This window comes from Neophocaena asiaeorientalis, unplaced genomic scaffold (genome assembly GCF_003031525.2).
Source record: "Neophocaena asiaeorientalis asiaeorientalis breed wild unplaced genomic scaffold, Neophocaena_asiaeorientalis_V1.1 scaffold130, whole genome shotgun sequence".
Taxonomy (NCBI): Eukaryota; Metazoa; Chordata; class Mammalia; order Artiodactyla; family Phocoenidae; genus Neophocaena; species Neophocaena asiaeorientalis.
In genome coordinates, this window is record NW_020173397.1 from 13,605,869 (window position 1) to 13,627,878 (window position 22,010).

The 22,010-nt window shown below is 38.5% G+C and overlaps 1 protein-coding gene across 3 annotated transcripts; it reads right to left on the minus strand.

The window, feature by feature from the left end:
* Positions 1-1,922: 1,922 nt before the first annotated feature.
* Positions 1,923-14,246, minus strand: KBTBD8 (kelch repeat and BTB domain containing 8). 3 transcript variants are annotated; one of them, XM_024747061.1, is made up of 4 exons: positions 14,179-14,246; positions 13,303-13,468; positions 7,893-9,007; positions 1,923-5,197 (listed from the first exon to the last, which is right to left on the minus strand). In XM_024747061.1, exons 1-4 carry the CDS (start codon positions 14,192-14,194, stop codon positions 4,734-4,736), a joined length of 1,761 nt encoding a protein of 586 aa, XP_024602829.1. In that variant the 5' UTR covers positions 14,195-14,246; the 3' UTR covers positions 1,923-4,733. The 3 variants fall into 3 exon arrangements, with proteins under 3 accessions (XP_024602829.1, XP_024602828.1, XP_024602830.1); XM_024747060.1 differs by having other exon boundaries at positions 13,303-13,513; positions 14,179-14,211; XM_024747062.1 differs by lacking the exon at positions 13,303-13,468 and having other exon boundaries at positions 14,179-14,212.
* Between the last annotated feature and the right edge of the window lie 7,764 nt (positions 14,247-22,010).

A 22,010-nucleotide genomic window follows, 5' to 3' on the forward strand; every position in this document is an offset into this window, starting at 1 on the left:
AGCTTACCAAAAAAGGAAGGAAAAATCATCAGACCCATGAACCAGATGCCCAACTTTCTAGGTTCTGGGATCTTCTACCAAAGAGATATAGGTCGTCAAAATGAAGTGTGGAGAATGAGAATGATGGACACATGCACTTGATATTTACTAGAACTGGTAGTAGTTAACGCTACCTCTTCGTGTTTACTATTGAGAGCCATTTAAGTTCTGTCTACCAAAGGTCCAAATCAAGAACCTTTAGTGTACCCTCGACACATTAAATGAGGGAAAATACTTTTTTCCCTACTCAAATCCATTATATAAAATTCCAAATTTCACTTCAAAAAACTAGCAGGTGTCATTTACAGCATTCTTCTGATGAGTTAGAGATCCCAGACCACTTATTTTTAATTTCTGTTTTTGCAAATAATTTTTCAATAAAAAACAGCCAAGATTTTAGGATGGCAAGTCATTTTAACTTCACAGAACCAAAATAACAGTACTCTAAATCAGTATTTCTCAAGCCTTTTTTTTCTTCAACTTGTTTGAGTGACAGAACTCGGAACAGTCGTATATTAGCATAATGATATAATGATGGGGATGCAGGATGAATAACTGAAGGTATTTTCCTACCTCATCTACTTCCTTGTTGAGAATCAATCAGTTACAAATTATAGTAGCCATTATAAATAATAGTGTTGAAAAAAAGGTGGGACTCAGAAAAGGCAACCATTAAACACAAAATACAGAGCATCTGCCTTTCTATCAGTTTTGTTTAGAACTAATGTAGCACATAGAAACTAGGTTGAGGTCAAAGTGAAAAACTTGGTTCTAATCCCGGGTGAGCCCGTCATTAGTTAGATGACCTTCAGTGATTCACTTGGTCTTTGTGTTTCTCATCTAATAAAATAGAGGCAATAGCACTGGTTCTACCACTTCTCGGGGTGCTCTAAGACTTAAATGAAAATTCAGTTTTTACAAACATTGAATGCCTAGGATGTCCGAGGCAGTGAGCTGAGGGGAACAAGAAATAAAATAAATCCCTTGCCTTCATGGAACTTACATTTTAATGGGGGGAGATAGATGAAAAATAAATCAGGAAAAGATGGGTGGTACTGGTGGGGGTGGAGTTGGAAGGCATTCTGTCTTACATGAGGTGGTCAGGGAAGGCCTCTCCGGAGTTTTAAAAAATAGAAACTTAAATAAATGAGTGGTCAGGGCTTCCTTGGCAAAAGACATGGCAAGAGCAAAGGCCCTGATGTTGGAGGGGCTTGGTGTGTCTGAGGAACAACAGTCAGTGTGGCTGGAATGGAGTGAGCGGGTGGAATGGCAGTGCGGTCTGAGCAGTGTGATTTAGATTGATGGTGGAAGGAAGGGGTAGGGCTCTCATATGAAAGGAAACGGGAAGCCGTTTCCTGGAGGGATCTGAGCAGAAGAATGTAACCTGACTTACGTTTTAATAGGATCACTCTGGCTACTGTGTGGAGGACAGAATAGATTCCAAGGGGTCAAAGGTGACTGAAAGGAGACCAGTTCAGTGGCACAGCATTAAGGCAGACAGAGTAGGCTAGTTTAGACTAGGGTGATAGCGGTGCAAGTGGTATGTGGTCAGAGTCTAGGTGTATTTTGAAGGAAGAGGCAACAGGATTTTCTGATGGATTAGACATGAATTGTGAGAGAGAGGAGTGGGATACGAAGACTTGTGGGCAGAACCAACTTAACAAAGGAGCTACCGATATGAGTGAGCTTGCTTTAGAATTTCAAGAGCATTATATAAGGTGACCTTAACTAGTTCATTTTGTACTGCAGACCAGGCATTTGATAGAATAAAATCTTCTCCTTCTACTCCTGATGTAAGGTATTTCATGATTTTCACCCAGTTTTAATTCTGCAAAACTCAATAGTCAGAGGTCAATTTACGACAATGGAAGTTTTCAGTCAGAAAAGGTTTTATTATAAGAAACAATGCCATCAGATAAAAATGCAAAACCTTGTGCAATTATGGCAAAATGTTTAAAAATATCTACACGTTTGCCCCCAAAGGACTACAGTACTTACTACATACCTGAGCACTGAACATTTAATGCCATTTTAAACTGCCTCACGTAGGGAATCTGATTCCTTGCAGGTCACGTCCACTTTTTCTCATGCACCAATGAAACCAGCTTGACGCTTAAGCTTCAACTTTGTAGGATAACAGAAAACAAAGATGGAAAATAAAGAATACAATTTCTACTTTCCTATAACATAGTTATACCACGTCCAGTTTTCAGTGTGTAAAAACTATATAGGAAAGTGCTACATACTTTCTTCAAATGCAAAAACAAAGGTCAAGTGGGACTGGCATCTGTCACCCCATATTTTAATTCTGTAGTACCCACTGGGCCTTTTACTTATAGTCTCATCATACTATGCAAGTGTACCTTAAATATCTAAACAAAGATCCACGCATATTACTAATCTTAGTTTTCTAGGACCTCTTCTGAAATCATTTGAAAAGTGGCAAAATATCCCAGCTGTATAATTTAAACAAATAGTTCTCCATACAAAATTCAATATATATCCTACTTCCATAGCAAATTCTAAACCTTGGCGTTGACACACTATACTTAGACCACACCCTCAATATAGCAAAAGGATCAACTGTTGCGCAGATCAAGAGAATAAATCGGCTGCAGAATTAACCACAGTACGCTGTACTCCTATGCATCACACGGGCACATTGTAAATTAACTCAGTATTCTAATGTCATGGTTTCAAGTAACACGTTCTTCTAAATAAATACAGGAGATTGTCAAAAAGCGGCAGGAAGTCTTAGATATGCAACAAAGCTTTCAAAAATAAATTACATGAACATCTCTTGTAAAACTTGGCTTTGTTTTTTTCCTCCCTTTGCATTGCAGCACAGTAAAGATGCTTCAAAATGCTCACAGAAATAGCCCCAAACCAGCAGGAAGACAAAGAAAAAATGGGGAGAAAAAACATAGGTGATTAGTTGACAAAGTCGATAAGGAGATTATAGACACACTACCAAGGCCAGCAAGAAGACAGCACGTATCCAGCTTCCCAAGACTAGATTTTAAAATGTGAATTCTCTAAATGCTGTCCACTTTAAATTCGGCTTCAGGAAACGTTCCCTACTTGTAGAGGGCTACGACAAGCAGTTTGGAAAGTTTCTGAAAAACGAGGTATGTGATGCAAAGAGGCAATGTTTTAAATTTGTTTCACAGTATCACATTACCATTTGTGCAAGAGTTTTTAATACAAACCATGCCAGTTTGTTTTAACAGAATCAAAATGTTCCAGTTAAGGACAGACTCTGGACTATACTTATATCCTTTATTAATTATTCCAGGCAGAGTAAAAAATAAGTTACTGATCCAAATAACTGCCTTATGTATAACACATGAGTTGATTTGTCCTCTGTTAATATTTCTAGCTAACTGTTAGAAATTCATCAGTTAAATATGAAAAACTGTTTAGTACCTATAATGCTATGGTTCTATTCACTCACTCTTTTCCTCCTCAATCACCTTCAGCTAGAACAAGGTTTTCAATGCAAAATTATTCATAACTGTTAAGTGCAAAAATTTTAAAAAAATGAGGTTTTATTTGTTATAGGTAACGTAAAAGCCATTAAATGAGACTACTGCAGGAGTTTTATGTTTCTGGAAAACAGAATTTTAAAAATAGGAGTAAAACTTCACATTACGCTCTGTGCAGAAGAGAAATAAGTTACCTTTCATTGTACTGATACTGAATGGACAGGTAGAGGATAGGAAAGGGGGTTAGGCGACAAAATGGCCCATGTTAGTGCAAAATGAGTGTAATATTCTTTTCACTATTCTAAGATTGAATCCAGTTAGACCAATAACTGGCCATACCTTGCCATCATGCTAGTAGAGAACCCTGTGAAATCACAAGAGTTCAACAGGTAAAGGACAATGGCCATGAAACTAACATACCAGTTTGAAAGGTAAGCATAGGCTCAGACAATTTAAATCTACCTAACTATACACATGAATTAACTTATACTAGCACCAGCCACCTGTGATTTTGAGCCCTTTTCAGGATTTAAAAAAATGAGACAGTGTTAGCACTTGAAAAAACTGTCAACGGAAAACTGCTACTTTAAAACTTTAGCTTAACTTAAAGCAACATGGGAAATATAAAACAATCAAACTAAAAGCTCTTTCTGAGACTGATCTGGTTTTCCTTCAATTTACTCTAATAACAGAACACATTTAAATCCAGTACACTTGAAAACAGTACACAAATATACATATATTCAGAATGAGGATCTCAGTTAGTGCGTCTCTGGGGTAGAGAGGTCACAGCTAAAGTCCTAGTGATATTGCCTCAGATTTTTACCCGTATTTAAAATAAAAAGTCACATCAAACTATTTTGGATGTCTCTAACCCATAATACCCTAACCACTCTTCTAAGAGTGCATAGTTGTTGATTCATCTGGTATCTCAGTGACTATTCATCACAAAATTCTAGAATGATGTGATTACGTTTATACCAGAAAAGAAAAATGCTGATAATTGCACTTTGTTACCTTTTGCTTACTGAAATGAAAACATCACAAGGATGAAAAGAAATCCCTCCCTACGCTCATCTTTAAGAGCACCCATCTCCATGTATAAACCCTCTCAGCTTTCTTAAATACTGACAGCACTTCTCGTATCATTGAAAGACCAAGTTTCCTCGAGCACAAGGTGCCAGTGAGCTCACTAAGGCCTGCCATTCATTAAAGTACTTTCTGAAGACACTGAGGATAGAGTTTAGCAACAGCACATTCAAAATGCCGGCCAAGGTCCCAGAGCCGATCTGGGGTCTCATACACTTTCATCCATTGGTCAGTGATGTCATCATATTGGTAAAGAGAATTTTTTCTGCTGGTTCTGAAGACATGTTCTTCAACGGTCACTTGAGTAGCTCGAACAAATAAATGGAGTTTGTTCTGGAAAAGTACCAGTTTAAGGTATGGGTTTATGGACTCATCACAAGGAAAGTCCTTCTTACGAGTCCATTTATTGAGCTCAATATCATAGGCTTCTACAGTAAACATCCGCTGATGATTTCCACAGGTTCCAGCTATGTAGTAGATAGAGTTCTTGTATACAGCTGCTAAGCCCTGGATTCTAGGCACAGTCATGGGGGTTAAGAAACCCCAGTAGTCTTTCTGAGGCTCATAGAAGAGGAAAAATTCTCCTAAAGAAAGAAAAAGGGGGGGAAAAAAAAAAAGAAAAAACAATAATATGTACATTTACATGTCTCTTTTTGGTTGTATGTTGAAGACCCAAAGGTATAATTTTCCAAATATTTTACTTTCTAAAACATTTCTTTTATAATCTCCATAGATACATTAAATATTATGGTAGCTTAAAACATCTTCATTCCATGCACAACATAACATAGTATTAGAGTGAACGTGAATTGGGGTGTTCAAAATGGGGAAGTATGAGGCATTAGTTTGGCTTGATGGCAGTATAACAGTTAAGAGCTTGGTTTCATTTACTCTCTCCAATTGGGTATTTCAGAAAATTTATTTGAAGCCAGCTCTAAAAAAAAAACATTAATGGTTAACCAGTAAGATGAAAATATGTATGAAAATATGTATATAGCTTCAATCATGAGTAAGCCACTATAAATTTAAGTACTAATTATTTAATTAGAAGATGGTACATAGAATTGTTCAGATTTGTATCTATGGGCCACTAATGTGTTCACTTTAGCGTTGGTGTAATGCAAAGACAAATACTCAAGAGGAGAAAACATGACCTTAAGATGATAGAAAACACGCACATTATTTATGAGAATTGACTATGAGTCAGTTTCAATTCTATTTTGACAATGAAAGGGTGTGCTGAGTCAGAGTGCAATACAAAAAATGTCTAAAGGAATTAAACTAGTGAAGATTTACAAGAGCTTGGTAATTATGACATTTGTATAAAATCCTTGATATGAAAATCTGAATCCTTTATGAACAGATTAAATGATACTCCGGTAGCCACTGACAGTAGAGCATAAGCTTCTGACTATTCATGTCAAGTTTATTTATATAAAGAGGCTTTGTTTAGATTATAAGTACCTACTTCTAGGTCGAGCTTCCCCTTGAAAACTGTTCTGAACTAGGTTAACTCCTATCAACAAATATAACTGCCTACTTAATAAAAGTGATGCTGTAATTTTAATTTTTCACAAAAAGCTTGTTAAAGTCCTAGCTTTTGCCTGCATATTATGTATGCTTATTGACTAACATATAACAGGATTCTTAATAAAGACAGGAATTAGCACTTTCTACCATGTACTACCTCTCTAAAAATTTCTTATAAAAAGGAAAGATAATACATTTTAAAAGTTGATTTTTAAAATCTAAAGTCTTCTTAATAAATTAAAACCAGTGGTGGGCAATTAAGAAAACCCTCAGTGCCTCAGATTTCTCTTTTATAAAATACGATCTCAGATTAAACAATGTTCATTCCAGCCCTAAAATTCTATTAATTCATTGTTACTTTGCCTTAGTATTTACATTAATACACAACCTTTACATTCCCTTTGGGAGTCATCTAATTAATTCTATCTCTATCAACTAACTGGTTAGCCAGTAAAACCAAAATATATAAAGAGAGAGCTTCATCATATTGGATGATATAACCTATTCAACCACACTTGATCGATTTTACATCCATTCAGGTACTCCATTTTTTGGCAAGACCAGCAAACCTAAATCATGTCCATGCTTCTAGTCAACTAAAATAAGGCACTAGAGAGTACTACTCCCTCTGGAGAATTAACTTTACATTGAAGTTTAAACATATGGGTTTAGGCATTTCTAGGAAATTTTAAGCTGGATAAAGGATTAGAGCAAAGAATATTTAAAAAAAAAAAAAAAGAATGGGAAACGACCTAAAAAATCACGTGTGTCTACACAGAAGTTGCCCCCTTTTCCTTGTTTTATTTGAGTAGTCAGTGTAAGGAAAACATTTATATATAAGCAGTTAAGAAACACAAAAGAAGAATAAGGATGTTGGTACTGTCAACACTGCATTCAGCATTCAAGCAACTAAGATAAGAATTCAAACACAAGGAAAACATTAGCACAAATCAGAACCTTGAATCAAATATCTTACTTGCTCTTACTAAGTTCCTCTTTCTACTTCTACTAGATCATCTTTGCCAGGGTAATAGTCTTCAATCGTTTAAACAAAAATTTTTAAGCTAAGTATATTATCGTCCCTCTCATAATGTTAACAGTAAGAAAAAGGAGACATCTCAAAGTTTTTCAGTGAAAAAAACTGAAAACAATGTTATGGATGACAGCATCAACTGCAGTGAAATTAAAATCTTGAAGACTGTAATTGAAAACTCTTTGTAATTAAGTTTCATAACCTTTGCGATCGTAAGGCTTATACAAAATTCTTTGGCAACTGAATAGTACAACTGCAGTTGATGCTTTGTTCTTTTTTCTCTTTTAAACTAATCCAGTAAGTTCCATAAGAAAAGTAGTTGCTACATTTCTTGATTATATATTACTGAAGAGCAAAAATGTCATGTATCAAACTTGCTTTCTTGTTTGAAGTCTTAAAAATGGCTCTGAGTTTTTCCCAAATCCTGAACTATTATTTATGAAAAAATATTTTCAAAAATACTTATTCCGCATGATGTCAAAACACAGTAAGAACATAAAACACAGGATCATTTTAGGAACCTGCCTTTTCTGATTGAAAAGTGTATTTTCTTTACTGGTCTTTTAAAAAACAGACTGGTCCAACAAATAGTTTATGATAAGAAAGCCAGAGGCATTCCTCAATGAACAGAAACAACTTATGTTTTACTATGAGTGGGTGAACCACAATTTGACCTGTTACCCTTTCATGAAGAACTAAATCACTTAGGCACCTACCCTGTAAAACATAGATCTTCTCTTTGTACTCCACAGCATTATGAAACTCCATAGCAACAGGCATGGCACAAACGGTCGTCCAGCAATTCTCTCTGCTGTCGTAGCACTCCACAGATTTTAGCGAGTTTCTCCCATCGCCTTCATAAACTCGCCCTCCGATTGCATACATCTTACCACAGCAATACACCAGTTTGCAGCCTATTCTGGCTCGAAGCAAGGATGGTTTGGATAGCCACCTATTAGTGGAATGGTCATACATCCAGAAATCATTTTCTGCCTTGTGGTCGATGGAGACCTCACTACTGCTTGGCCTGTACCCTCCTGCTATGTAAATATCATTATCTGGTGATACGAGAATCCCAACTTCTCTTAGATCATTTGGTGGTTTGCATAGTTTGAACACTCTTCCTGTGAATATATCTAGACAAGGCACTGTTTGCTTCTTTCCTGAGTGTTTGTGGGCAGCATCAAAACATATGATCATTTCCGATGCAGTCATTCCAAGTCTCTGTGTACAGCCATTGGTACTGGATGGTCCCTTTTCCACATAGCTTTTGGCTATAGCCTGTGCAAACTGAGGTGGAATTTTCTCTATAAAGGTGTCTTCCATCAGAGGAAAACGTATGCATTTGGCAAAAATTTCTGGAAGGTGCACTTCTCTTTCATTCTGTTCGTGTTCAAACCACCTTACAATGCTCTCATAAACATGCTCTTCCCGGTCTACGTTTAAGTCGTCACTGTCTAGGATACTTATCAGTTGGTCTTTCGTCAACTGAAGAAACTCTTGTTCTTTGGTGACACACAGGAACTTTTTACGAATGTATTCTTTAGATCGATCTCCGAGTTCCTGATGACCATAATGATCAGCAAAGATGAAGACTCCAATAGAATTCTGTGGGTCCAAATGACTGATCATGTACTTAGCACATTGGTCCTGGATGGAGGGAATCTGGAAGATGCTAGCTGCAGTGAACAAGGCTTGAACATTGGCCTCTGTCAGAACAACTCTGGAGGTATAGGCATAGTTCAACACTAAATCCATCGACTCAGCTTCAACACCGACGATTCGAACTTCTTTTTGAGTGCTTTCTGTAAGGCCGCTAGTGAACATGGATCTAGGAAGGAAAGAGTGGTGAATTTATGTGTGCTATAAATAAAAATTATTGTGGCAAATTTTTAAAAACATAAAGTTACCACAAAGACAACATTTTGAAACAGTAAAATATTTCCTAATGTGTTTCCCGATATCCTAAATATCAGGAAAGCAGATAAAAGTTGATCATCTAGCAGAAGAATTTGGTCTGGCTAATCTTAAAAAACCCTATTCTCAGGCCCAGTCAGTCCACTTTGTGCCAACTCTGAGAAAAGGAGAGTATACCTAATTAAAGCACACCGGAAGGTGGCATGGAATATTCCAGGACATCTTATTTCCCTTGGAGCCCAATCGAGGCTTCTGGTCAAGATGCCTTAGGGACTTGAGATCTTCAATCACCAGGTCAGTCAGAAAGTTTAAGAATACCCATAGAGTGTCAATGTGACACATTAGCATATAGAGACTGGGTCTCATGACCCAGTGGAAATTTACAAGGCAACCTGTGCTCAAAACATATTTTTAAAAATTTCAACTTAGAAAAACAAGATGTTCTTCAGAAGTTCATATTTTCTATCTACTCTATCTACTTCTATGTACTTTTAAAATAATTATCCTTTGAATGCTTCCTTAATGATCATAGAGAATATAAAGAACATCAATTCACTTATCCTTGGATATTTTGAAAACTTTTGCTTGACTCAAAGTTACCATATTTTTACCTATATATATTTGTATATAAATAAAGATTACAGTAGGGTTAATATAATACCTACTTCTAAAGAGAGTTTAAGAATTAACTGATTCTTTGGAGAAGATAATGGTTTTCAAAATTCCAAACTTTTGTCTTTGAGACCAAGCTTTTTTCTTTTCTTTTTTTTCTTTTAAATTATCTGTGTATTTATGGTACTTTCTTGGCCAAAACATTAAGTAGCCAAAAGCCTGGCTCTTTATTTAAAGTCCTAGTCGTTTATAAACATCATTTGCCTTTCTTTTCCCTCCTTTAAGGTTTCTTTCTAGGCTGTTCTTAAAATTAAATAAAAAAAATAAAATCAAGGGCTTCCCTGGTGGTGCAGTGGTTGAGAGTCCGCCTGCCGATGCAGGGGATGCGGGTTCGTGCCCCGGTCCGGGAAGATCCCACATGCCGCAGAGCGGCTGAGCCCGTGAGCTATGGCCGCTGAGCCTGCGCGTCTGGAGCCTGTGCTCCGCAACGGGAGAGGCCACAGCAGTGAGAGGCCCACGTACCGCAAAAAAATAAATAAATAAATAAATAAATAAAATCAAAAGGTCTTTTAAAATCCTCTTGAGAAAAGGACTGTGTGCCCTAGGATGCTTAATAGATGTCCGTTGAAGACACCGACCTAACACTGCTGATAAACTCCATTATTCAGATCCAGACCCCTCCTATTTTATTTTTAAGTGTGATCCTTGAATGGGAAGATTTCCAGTCACTTTTAAAGTTTTCATCAGAAACATGAAATTAATTCAAAAATGCAATATGGAATATTGGAGGTATACAAGGGTACCTGGACCCAGCTTGTTGCCTGGGCTAACCGTCCTTTGAGTCCTATTTTTACTTCTACTATGTAAATTTTAAGTGTAATATCATGCAGACTTTTTTTTCTTAAATGACTAGAAACTAGATGTACCATTGTATGAGCTTGTTTTCAATTCAGGTGCTGAAAAACTCAGTTATACAGCTCCCAATTAAAAAGAAAAATAAAGCCCTTCATCAGGCAAAGATTAACTCCCAAAGGAGAACATTACCACATAGCCCTTTATCATGGGAGCTACTACTGACTTGAATAAGCTGGTCTCACACACAGGAGCAGCGTGACACTCAAGTTCTCCTCTGTTCTAATAGGCTCTTTATGTAAACTCGATATGAAGTGGGAGTACTTCCCCACACAAAACCCTGAGCAGCAAAAAGTTTCTATTAATCATACGAATTTTACTTCTGACAAGTCACTGGGAGCAGGAAACAGCCAGGCCAGATTTCAAGCTATTCTATTCTTCCACCAGTGATGCAAGACTTAGAAACTATTAAGTATGACTTTCTACAACTCACATAGGAGCAACAATGGTACCAAGAAAGTTCTGGGGCTTCCCTGGCGGCGTAGTGGTTGAGAGTCCGCCTGCCGATGCAGGGGACACGGGTTCATGCCCCGGTTTGGGAAGATCCCACATGCCGCGGAGCGGCTGGGCCCGTGAGCCATGGCTGCTGAGCCTGCGCATCTGGAGCCTGTGCTCCGCAACGGGAGAGGCCACAACAGTGAGAGGCCCATGTACCGAAAAAAAAAAAAAAAAAAAAAAAAAGTTCTGTACAAACAGCTGTAGCAAGAGAGAAGAACCTAATCCTTAAGTCTTCTAGCCAAATATCTTCATTTGAATTCACATACCTTATGCTTAGAAAGTTTTTCAAGCATTTCCTTAACTGCTTGGAAATTAAGAAAATCTACTGTAGCATACTTCTTTCCAAGTGATTTGTCAGGTCTTCAAAACTTAATTTTAAGTAAGTATGATCGTTAAATGATATAAGCCAGAATATAGAACTACAGTGAGATATAGACATCTTCACTTTATTTCTTTTTACTATTCAAATCTAATATACAATGAACACTTCTGTATATTAAACTTTAAAGAGAACCCACCCTTGTTCCTAAAAAGTCGTACAGTGACTAAGAAGCCTGGCTCTGGAATCAAACCCAGCCTCTGCCACTTACTAGTTAGATAGATGATTTAGGCAGGTCACTTAACCTCCTTGAGCCTCAGTTTTTTCACACGTAAAATGGGAATAACAACTATGTAGAGACAGGATTGTAAAGATTACATAAAGTAATGTATGTAGAGTGAGCCCTGCCCAGAGCTTGATAAGCAGTAATTGTGACAAATATTTAAACACATAAATGACCTAACCATATCTAATGGATAGCCTAGATAAATAAATCTCACCAGCAGTTTCCATTAGAGGCCCAACTTCATACCTTCTGTGTATACCTGTTTCTTCTTTTTTCTTTCCAGCTCACTGCCTCATTATGGTTAATACCTAATAGTCCAATGACCTACCCTACGTAAGTCTAAATGGTTACATCACAAGCAGCAAACTTAAGTGACTATATTTAACACAGTATTCTGAGAAAGAGGAACCAGAAACCAGCGTCTGGAACACTACACTGCTATATGCCCTATAAAGGTTGAGAAAATTATTTCACAATCATTTCATGCACCATTTCTGAATACAGAAAGGCTTAAAGTGAGCACTTAAGCAAAAGGAGAAGTTAAACAGGAAACTGCCTTTATCACTGATCTTAGAGTATGAAATTATTTTTTAGACCGAAGTTTTGAAATTTTACTTTACAAAGTTTTATGATGTATAAAGATGAATATAAATGAAAATGAAAACTTAGCTTAAAAATACTTCCGGGGCTTCCCTGGTGGCACAGTGGTTGAGAGTCCACCTGACGATGCAGGGGACACGGGTTTGTGCCCCGGTCCGGGAGGATCCTGCGTGCCGCGGAGCGGCTGGGTCCGTGAACCATAGCCGCTGGGCCTGCGTGTCCGGAGCCTGTGCTCCGCGGCGGGAGAGGCCACAGCAGTGAGAGGTCCGCGTACCGAAATAGAAAAAAAATAACTTCCGGAAAAGAAAAAAAAAAAAAAACAAACTTCCGGAAATCTTAAGAAATAATCACTAGCCTGGGGCCTAAGACACATAGAAACTGTATTTCATTCATTTTCATTTCACTGCTCTTATCCCCTGGGCATTAAAACAATCCATTAAGTGGGTAATTTGTTTTAAACTCTAAAAGAGTTAATGTGCACGAAAGAAATCCTGGATAAATTTTTGGAACAAATTTCAGATTAGCACTGTCCAAACTTTCAGTAATGGAAAGGTTCTGTATCTGGGCTGTACAGTGTGGCCGCCACTACCTACAGGTGGCTCCTGAGCACCTTAAATGTGGTTAGTGTACGTGAGGAAGTGAATTTTTAATTTTATTTAATTTTAGGTAAGTGAAGTTTAAATAGCCACATGCGGCTAGTGGCTGCCATATCGGGCAGTGCAATTTTAGATTTTTCTGAAACATACAAACAAAAACATGTTCACTAACTTAAAAACCAACCACCTGAATTCTAGAAGAATTTGTCAAATAAAAAAAGGGGCGGGGTGCGCTTAATAAAATAGGGCATGTTATTTACTCTCAGGAAACAAATGCATTGGTTTCATCTCATTCTTGCATCTCAGTCTAAAAGTCAAGTGGGCAATACTGAGGGAGAAAGGGAACTTGGTGAGGATATCAATAGAGGTTTCCACCATCGTCATACCTGAAGTAAGGGCTGATTGCAGCAAGAACGTTTCTATGACAGGAAAATGTTTTCCCGTGATCCACTTCCACTACAATGTCTGTCAGCTGTCCTTCATCGTACATTGTTTTGAGTTGCTTTAGAATACTGCAAGCATGGAAGGGGTCCATGGCATCGTTGGCTGTGTCTGAAGATGGAATCACATTCGGTGTTGGGGAAGACTTACTTAAATCTAGGAGGAGAAAAATCGTACAACCACAAGAAGTTCGGAGCCAGTTTCGGCGTCGCGGGTTTTATTTTTTGTTTTTTGGTTTGGGTTTTTTTTTTTTTTTTTTTTCCTTGGTGTGTGTGGGATGGGGCGGGGAGTTGTTTGTTTCTCGCTTGGCTTGTTTTTCCCCCGCTACAGAAATGCATATATGTACACAGACACCCTCAGTGGGACCGCGAGGTAGGATCTGGGAAAGAGCGAGCTGCGATGCAAGTTCACACACCAGCCTGCTCCTCTGGGAGCCCGGCGAGCTCGAAGCCCCGTGCTCGCAGAGGGACCGTGCGGGCAGAACAGGCGAGGTGTCTGCGGCGACTCCGCCGACAGCCAGAACGTCCCAGCTGAGAGCGAAGGGCAGGAGCCTCACGAGGGAAGCTCGATGGATGGCGGCCGCCAGTACCCCCTCAACCGCCTTGCGAACAGGTCGGAGCGGCGGCCGGTACCCGGCCTCCCCATCCCTGTCCGGCCGGACCGCCCACCTCCCTCCGCGCCATTCATCCTCCCTCCCCTCATCCCTGTCCACCTCTCCATCCTTCGCTCCGGCTCCTCATCGCCACCGCCTCAGCTCGCAGCCTGAGCCTCGTCCCCGGCCCACCTCCCCTCCACACCTCCCAAGCCACCACACGACCCACCTGCCGACGCGGCCATTTCTCGACGGGGCCCGGGCTCCAGCTATTTAAAGAGGAAATGTCATTTCGCTTCTCTCTCTCCCGGGTTCCGGCTCTTCTAAGCCGCCCCTAGCCAATGGGGTGGCCTATGCATCCGGCTCCGCCCCCAAGCTCCGAACTCCGGGCGCCGATTGGCCACGAGGAGCGCACAGGTGAGTCGGGAAATGTAGTTTTATTGACCCCGCTCCCGCGTGGTCCGGGTAGGGCGGAGGCCCAAGCTGGGGATTCCTATTGGCTGGTCCGGGCGGAGGCGGAGCGCAGGGAGCCCGCCAGCCTGTGTCTGTGGGGCGCGCAGTGCCTGCCGGGAGAGGTAGTCTTCTGGCTGAGGAGAGCTGTCATTCTGAGAGGCTGGGGTAGGGGAAGCTCTTGAAGTGCAAATTTCCCCATTTTAGGCCTCTCTCCAGGCCCCCGGATCTTTTTTTTTTTTTTTCCACCTTGTTCTTCGTTTCCTAAATCTCCTGCCAATGACTAGCTTCCGGTATGAAAGCGGGGGTCCGCGTGAGGGCTGTGAAACCAGAAAAATTTGGAAATGGACAAGAAGGCTGTTGTCCAAAAATGCGAAGGAAATCTGACACCCCACCCCGAAGAAAAATATCAGGAGGCCGAAAAGCAAGCCATCTCTGATGAATCACCTGTGACACCCAACTGAAATAGCATCGCCTTGGCCGAGTGCTCCGGTTGCCACAGATAAACTTGGTCTGGTTACAACGGCTGCTCAGGATCGTTAACTCCCACTCAATGCCTTGCTTTTCTCGAGCACCCAGGGAACACCTGTTCCACTTTTAAGAGTACAAGAACATTATAAAGGGATTCAGACGCTTTCCTTTTTGCTCCTGGTAAATGGAGTGGTTAAGATACTATGTAGACTGGGATTTCCTTTGACGAAATACTGGAAAGTGCCCTGAGTCTGGAGCCAGAGACAATTATTGAATCCCTAGCTCTTTACTTCTTAATGTGGATAAGACCCTTAGATAAGACCCTTTAACTCTTGGACACTTAGCTCCTTCACCTGTAGTGTGTGAATAATAATTCCTATTCTATCTGCCTCATAGGCTGCAAGCCTTTTGAAAGAAAGAAGAAATTTTACTGTTGACGTGTTTTGATTTTCTTGTCTCGTGTTTGCAGCATGTAACAGGGTGACTGGCGCATTATAGATACTTAATATTTTAAAAATAAATGTAAGACACAAATGAGCTAACATTGGAAATGCTATTTCTAAATGTTTGAAATGTAAGGAAGTCTTATCAGTGAATAGGAAGGAATTTTTAGTAGAGATATAGTTAGCCAATGAGCATAGCTTTTCTAACCCTGAAAAGATCAAACAACTGAATTTCCTGATGAAGGATCTTGGGATTTGTGATTGTGAAACAGAGAGAATGGTGAAAAACAATCCAATTCTGTCCGCTAGGTCTGCTGAATAATTTAGATCTCAAAAGTATTATAATTCTGTGCAAGTTAACAAGAATTGGTGTTTCCTCGGGGCTGGGATATGTGGACATTGGTGTGGACTTATAAATTCATGTTATGAAAACGCTATCTGCACAGTTCTGCATGGATGAAATTGATTTAACTTTTGTTACTCAGAACTTTAAATTTCCATTTTTTATGAGCCAAACACTGTTGCTTTCTACCTTATGGAAATATTGGGAGTTTCACTCACAATATTCATGGTATTAAGAAAAAAAAATGGCATCAATCCTTATGGTTGCCAGATCTTAGCAAATAAAAACACAGGACACACAATACTAGGGACATACTTAAGAGTAAAATATCACTTGTTATTTGAACCAAGTTTAATTGGGTGTTCTATATTTTACCTGGCAACCTTTTCAAACCTGTTAAAATAGGGGTTTTATTGTTTGTGTTTTGTTTTTGGTAGCCACCTGTCTAAGACTTAAGAAATTTGGCCAATTTTCTTTTTCATTTAATTCTCACCTAATTAACAAATAGACTTGGCAATCTTGTTTAGTTTTTTTTTTTTTTAAGTTTTCTGATTCTTTGATCCCCCAGAATTTCTGAATTTGGAGGTGGGCGGAATACAAAGAACAAAAGCCAATTTAAATATAAACGGGAGAAATGAAGATTTATAATTACAAGGGTGCCATTTATATGACACTGTAAATAGACTCCATTCTACTAGGCAAATGACATTACATGGTAAAGATTCCGTCATCATTACAAATACGCTTTTTAAAAATACAGAATAAGTGAGAAGATGTAAAAATTGAGCCAATGGTCCCGCAATATTCATTCTCAATGATTTATAAGACTACAAAGGAGATTTTATTTCAGGGTTGATACTAAACAGCCAAAGACTACAGCTTGTTTTCAAATAGTTCTAATTTGCAATTTAGTAAGAACTCACTGCTAATCTAGAAAGGCAGCAGCAAGAATAAACCAGTTTGCTTCTTTATGTATTAAGTACTATATTGTCCTCTGAAGCACTCTTCTCAAATAGTTACAGTTTAAAGTAAATTTTAGTAAGGATGAAAATTGAAAAAGCAAACCAGAATAGTTGAAGGACCCATATTTAGTTCAAAGTAGACATTTAGAGCTTTATTATTTTAATGTTTCTTACCTAGGAAGCGAAGGCAAAGAAGATTGCTATAACCATGGTTGTTTGAGAGTAGAAAAGTCTTCACATTTAAATTCTAAAAAGATGAAGGGTATGAAAGCAGCAAATTTGGAAAATGAGAAAAATGCACAGTTGCCTTGGGTTTTTTCTGCCTTCACTTTAAGAGAACCACTTTAGCAATTATCAGCTGAGCCCAGGGTCCTGTTGATAATAATACCACACAACACAAGAATGATAGCAACTCTGATGAAGGAAGTGTAAAAGAAAATAGAAATTCACTTCTGCAAATCTATTCTGCAGTTTTCCAATTTCCCTGTTCAGTATGGCTTCAGGCTGTGAAATTGACCAGAGCTACATAAAATGAAAGTAAAGAGAAAATACCGGTGACTCTTAACACTTTAGCAAATGACATCCTTATGGTATATTTATTCTTTTCAGGCTCCGGCTACAGCAAAATATGACATTTTTCCTTGCTAAAGACTTTTGTGTTGGCTGGATTAATGCCTGCTGTACAGCAACAGAAATGACTATTTGAATATAAATTTGATATAATACTACATATTGAAAAAGGATTTTAGGGGGTAATTTCTAGAACCTTATATATTGTATATGATTTAGTTTCTTTGGAATACAAAACTCTAAATAGATACTGACATTCAGGTTTACTGATTAAACATTACTGGCCTTGGTTGTATTTTAATTTTCATTCCCTCTAAGGTGATGTGAGGATTCAACATGGTAATAACTAGAAGATTGCATTTTGTGAATCACTGAATCTAATCATACTGGAGGATGTTAAAACACATTAATTTGTCTTTTAAGTATTTGAAATTTAGCATATATGTGAAAAAAAGAGACTGTAAAATTTGCAGCGGGGATATTCAGTTCCCCAAAAATATTTATTACCTCCATACTCCACCCTGAATCTACATTCTGGACAGGCACTGTATAAAGCAATGTTCCTGATACCAAAAAAATACATATAGATGATAGAGATAGATAGAGTTAGCAATTCAGATAGAGACTGAACGTGTTCCTGCAAAATTGATGTGGAAACCTCTTCCTCATTGTGATGGTATTTGGAGGTGGGACCTTTGGAAGGTGATTAGATTATGAGGGTGAAGCCCTCATGAATGGGATTAATGCCCTTATAAAAGAGACCCCAGAGAATTTCACCATGTGAGGACACAGTGAGAAAACAGACATCTGTGAACCAGGAAGCAAGTCCTCACTGGAAACCAAATCTGCCAGTGCCTTGAGCTTTGATTTTCCAGCCTCCAGAATTGTAAGAAATGAATTTCTGTTGTTTATAAGCCACTCAGTCTATGGTATTCTGTTATAGCAGCTTGAATAGACTAAGGTGTAGATGGATGGATGGATAGATAGATAGGTAGATACAAATGATATAAGGTGGTATATTCTCTCTCTCTCTCTCTCTCTCTCTATATATATATATAGATAGATAGATATAGATATAGATATAGATATTTCCTAACCTCAAGGATCTTATGGCTCGTATGATTCATCCATGGAGATAAAACACATTCACATAATAATCAATTAAAAGTCGAGGGTTGAGGGCAGCCCCTAGTTAGCAGAAAATGAGTATTTAAAAAAGCTAATGTTGAGGACTTCAGAAGAGAGAAGAGTTTCTGTTCAGCTGGTGTGGGATTTAAGCTAGGCATGAAAAGATACACCATAGAAACAGTCATAAAAGCAATAGAGTATGTTCTTACCTATTTGCTTTATCTTGGCTTGACCTGGAAAGCAAAGCATTAACACATTCATACTTCAGTATTGATGGGGATTAATTCAGGACTTGAACAAGGACGGGAAGTTAATGGCTATGTGTTACTTACATTATTTCGCTTAATTTCATGTTCTAATTAAATTTTATAAGAACAGTGTTACAAATGAAGAGGCTAAAACTTGGAGAATTTAAATACCTTGCCCATAGTCATATAGGGATCTATGGCTCCCAAGCCAACTTTCTTTTGATTACAGTATATAAAGGTCCCTGGGAATAAGACAGACTATTGAAAATGAGAGGTTGTAGGACTTTTTTCTCCATTACACATGTCTTGTTCTATGCCAAACACATGGTCAATTGGTATCTGCTAATATCTATCATGAATGGACAATACTATTGGTATAGGTTTGAGATATTTTTATGCACCAGGAAAAGGGGAAAAAGGAAAAGCTAGAAAGGTAAGAGTCATACTGTTAAGTAATTTGACTTTGTCAGACTAAATTGATAGTTTTAGATGTATAGTAATTTAGCATTTTTTAATCTTTCCACTAAATAATTAAACGAAATGGCATATATATATGCCACACACACACACCATGGTTATATATACATGGTTAATCATACATATACAGATGGTTAATCATATATATAATTACATATATAAATGGCTAATCATATATATAATTATATATCAATCATATATGTCATGTATATACATGATTAACAATTGATATTTGTCAAGCTGACCATGCTTCACTATTCTCCTACAAGACTGAGTTATTGTACGAGAATGGAGACCCTGAATAGAATTACTCCACTGGACCCTTTACAGTATTTAAACTTAGGATGCCAAAGCAGCTGTGAAAATATGGGACATCAACACCCTTCCTTGTATGGAGATTTAGTTTATAAGCCAAATGGAACTAATAGGATTAAACAATGATTGTTGTTTCTTTCTAACCTCAATCATGATCCAAATATTTTTAAGCTCGTGGTATCACTAAAACACCTGAAGAGAAGAAACATCAGTGTCGTCAGCATTAGACATAGGAACCGAGATTCATGGAGAACAGGCATACGGTACTAGGAAAGAAGTATATTAAACACAGCAGAGAGAACACAGACGATGAGGAGTTGATGGTACTTTAATCCCTAAAATAATCAAATAGTTATAAAGCAAATCTGCTGGCATACCACAATAATTTCAGAGATATTTAATTTTTATTTCTGGTTAGTCTATCACAGGACTTCTTCATCTCAGCAGTATTCATATTTGCAGCCAGGTAATTCGTTGTCGTGCCAGGGTCGGGGGGGAGTGGAGAGGAGTTTGTCCTGTGCGTTATCAAATACTACTCAACAGCATCCGTGGTCTCTCCCCACCAGATGCCAGTAGCACCTCCCACCAAGACTTGACAACCAAAGATGTCCCCAGAGATGGTCAAATGTTCCTTAGGGGAAAATCATCCCCAGTTGAGAACCAGTATTCTACAATATGCTCCTGTCTGTTCTGTGCCCTCCTGCTTTGTTAACAGCTCTATTACACTTTACATCAACCTACTGTGTTTATTGTTTAAAACCGTTTTGTTTATCTTCCTTTGAAATATTCATTGCAAAGATCTGAGTTAATCATTTTGTGTGTTCATAACACAATATTGTCTTTGGTACAGATGTCCCATCTCTTGTGTTATAGATGTATACTTCCTTTACCCCCCATTCTCTACTCCCATCCTCTCCTACTTCATATATGACCGTTATAATGGTTTGATGTGGCTCCTTGTGTATATATCTGTTCTTGTAAAATATGTATTGAGGTTCTATATATCCTTGTGGTTTATATAATGGTATTATGCTATGGATCTCATCTGTTTCTTAGTTATTTCACTCAGTACTATGTTTTTAAGGTTTGTGTATATTGCTTTGTGTACATCTGGTCAGTTCTTCCTCTTTACTTTCCCATCAACTACCTCAGTGTCTGATATATGTTAGGTGCTGAATAAATGTTCACATAATTCATTGCCTAAGTGCATATATCAGATGGTGAATGGGTGTAGTAGACACCCAGCCAGTAGACAGTGGCTGCCCAAAGATGTCCGCATTCTGATCCCCAGAATCTGTGCATGTATTACCTTATAAAGCAAAAGAGCCTGCAGATGTGCTTAAATTAAGAATTTCGAGATGGGGAGATGATCCTGGATTAGCCAGGTGGACCCAGTGTCATCACAAGGGTCCCTATGAGGGGAAAAAAAAGGGTCAAAGCCAGAAAAAGGAGATGTGATGACAGAAACAGAGGGTGAGTGATGTGCTTTGAGGATGAGTAAGGGAGCGTGAAGCAGGGAATGCGGGCGGCCTCGAGAAGTTAGCAAAGGCAAGGTAATGGATTTTCCCCTAGAGCCTACACGAGGCAGGCGGTCCTGCCAACACTTCGGTCTTAGGATTTCTGACATCCAGGACTGTAAGATAATTTCTGTTGTGTTAAGCCACTGAGCTTGTGGTAATTTGTTACAGCAGCGATAACACAGGAAAGTAACACAGTGGACGAATTAATACATGGATGAGTGTGCAAAGCTTTGCAACAGTTGAACTTTTCTCTTCCTCCTTTTTTCTCCATTAAGTGTTTAATATTCATAAAAGTAGAATCTCAAAATATAAAGGCCCTCAAATAAGTAATGCTTTAAAGGGAAGACTTATAAAGGGAAACTTATGAGGTAAACAATCACCCCAAGTCTGTTAACTGGATAGTCAGCTTGACTGCACTGGGGGCTCACTGGGTCATCTTGTAAGGAGAGTGAGATTCAAATTGGATGAGGGCTTGAATACCTGGGAAGTATGGTTCCTTCGGGGCCATCTTTGGAGCTTAGCTGCTTTACTGGGTTTCAGTCTTAAACAGATTACTATGATAGAGACATCAAGCCTCATAATTGATGCTTTCTATGATCTGGAACCAAAATTATAACACTCAGTACATTAAATGTGACACAAAGCCAAAGATGCCTTACATGCAGCTTTCTTGCATGGCCAGATCCATCCCTAAGAAAGAAATGTACTCACTTAAATACATAAGTTTGATCAATTCAGTTACCATAATCCACAGAGAAGTATCAAGTTTTAATGGATCTTGCCTCATTTCAAATATATGGCTATTTTTTCCAGCCATTTCTTAAGTCCTCCTTGTTAGAGCACGTGTAGCCCTAACTTGTGGGGCACATGTCTGCACCTGCACCAGGACCTGGTTTTCTGGGGAATCAGAGTGAGAATCATTCTTTAGCAGGTAGATTATCATAGCTGTCAAGAAGCACAGGCTGTGAGATGAGACTGCCCCAGTGCAAATTCTTGTTGAACCACTTTCTAGCTGTGACCTCAAACAAACGAATAACTTCTTGAAGGCTTTGTTTCCTCAGCTCTAAAATTGGGCTAATAAGAGCATTTAGCTCAGAGAACAGTTATAAGGGACAAAGGAGATAATTTATATAG

What these genes read in the sequence shown, in the direction of transcription:
- KBTBD8 (XM_024747060.1), bottom strand. An exon ending in GCAATCAGCCCTTACTTCAG is followed by an intron (nt 9,008 to 13,302) that starts GTATGACGATGG and finishes TTTCCTTCCTAG; the next exon opens with ATCCATGTTCACTAGCGGCC. An exon ending in GAAGATCTATGTTTTACAGG is followed by an intron (nt 5,198 to 7,892) that starts GTAGGTGCCTAA and finishes TTCTTTCTTTAG; the next exon opens with GAGAATTTTTCCTCTTCTAT.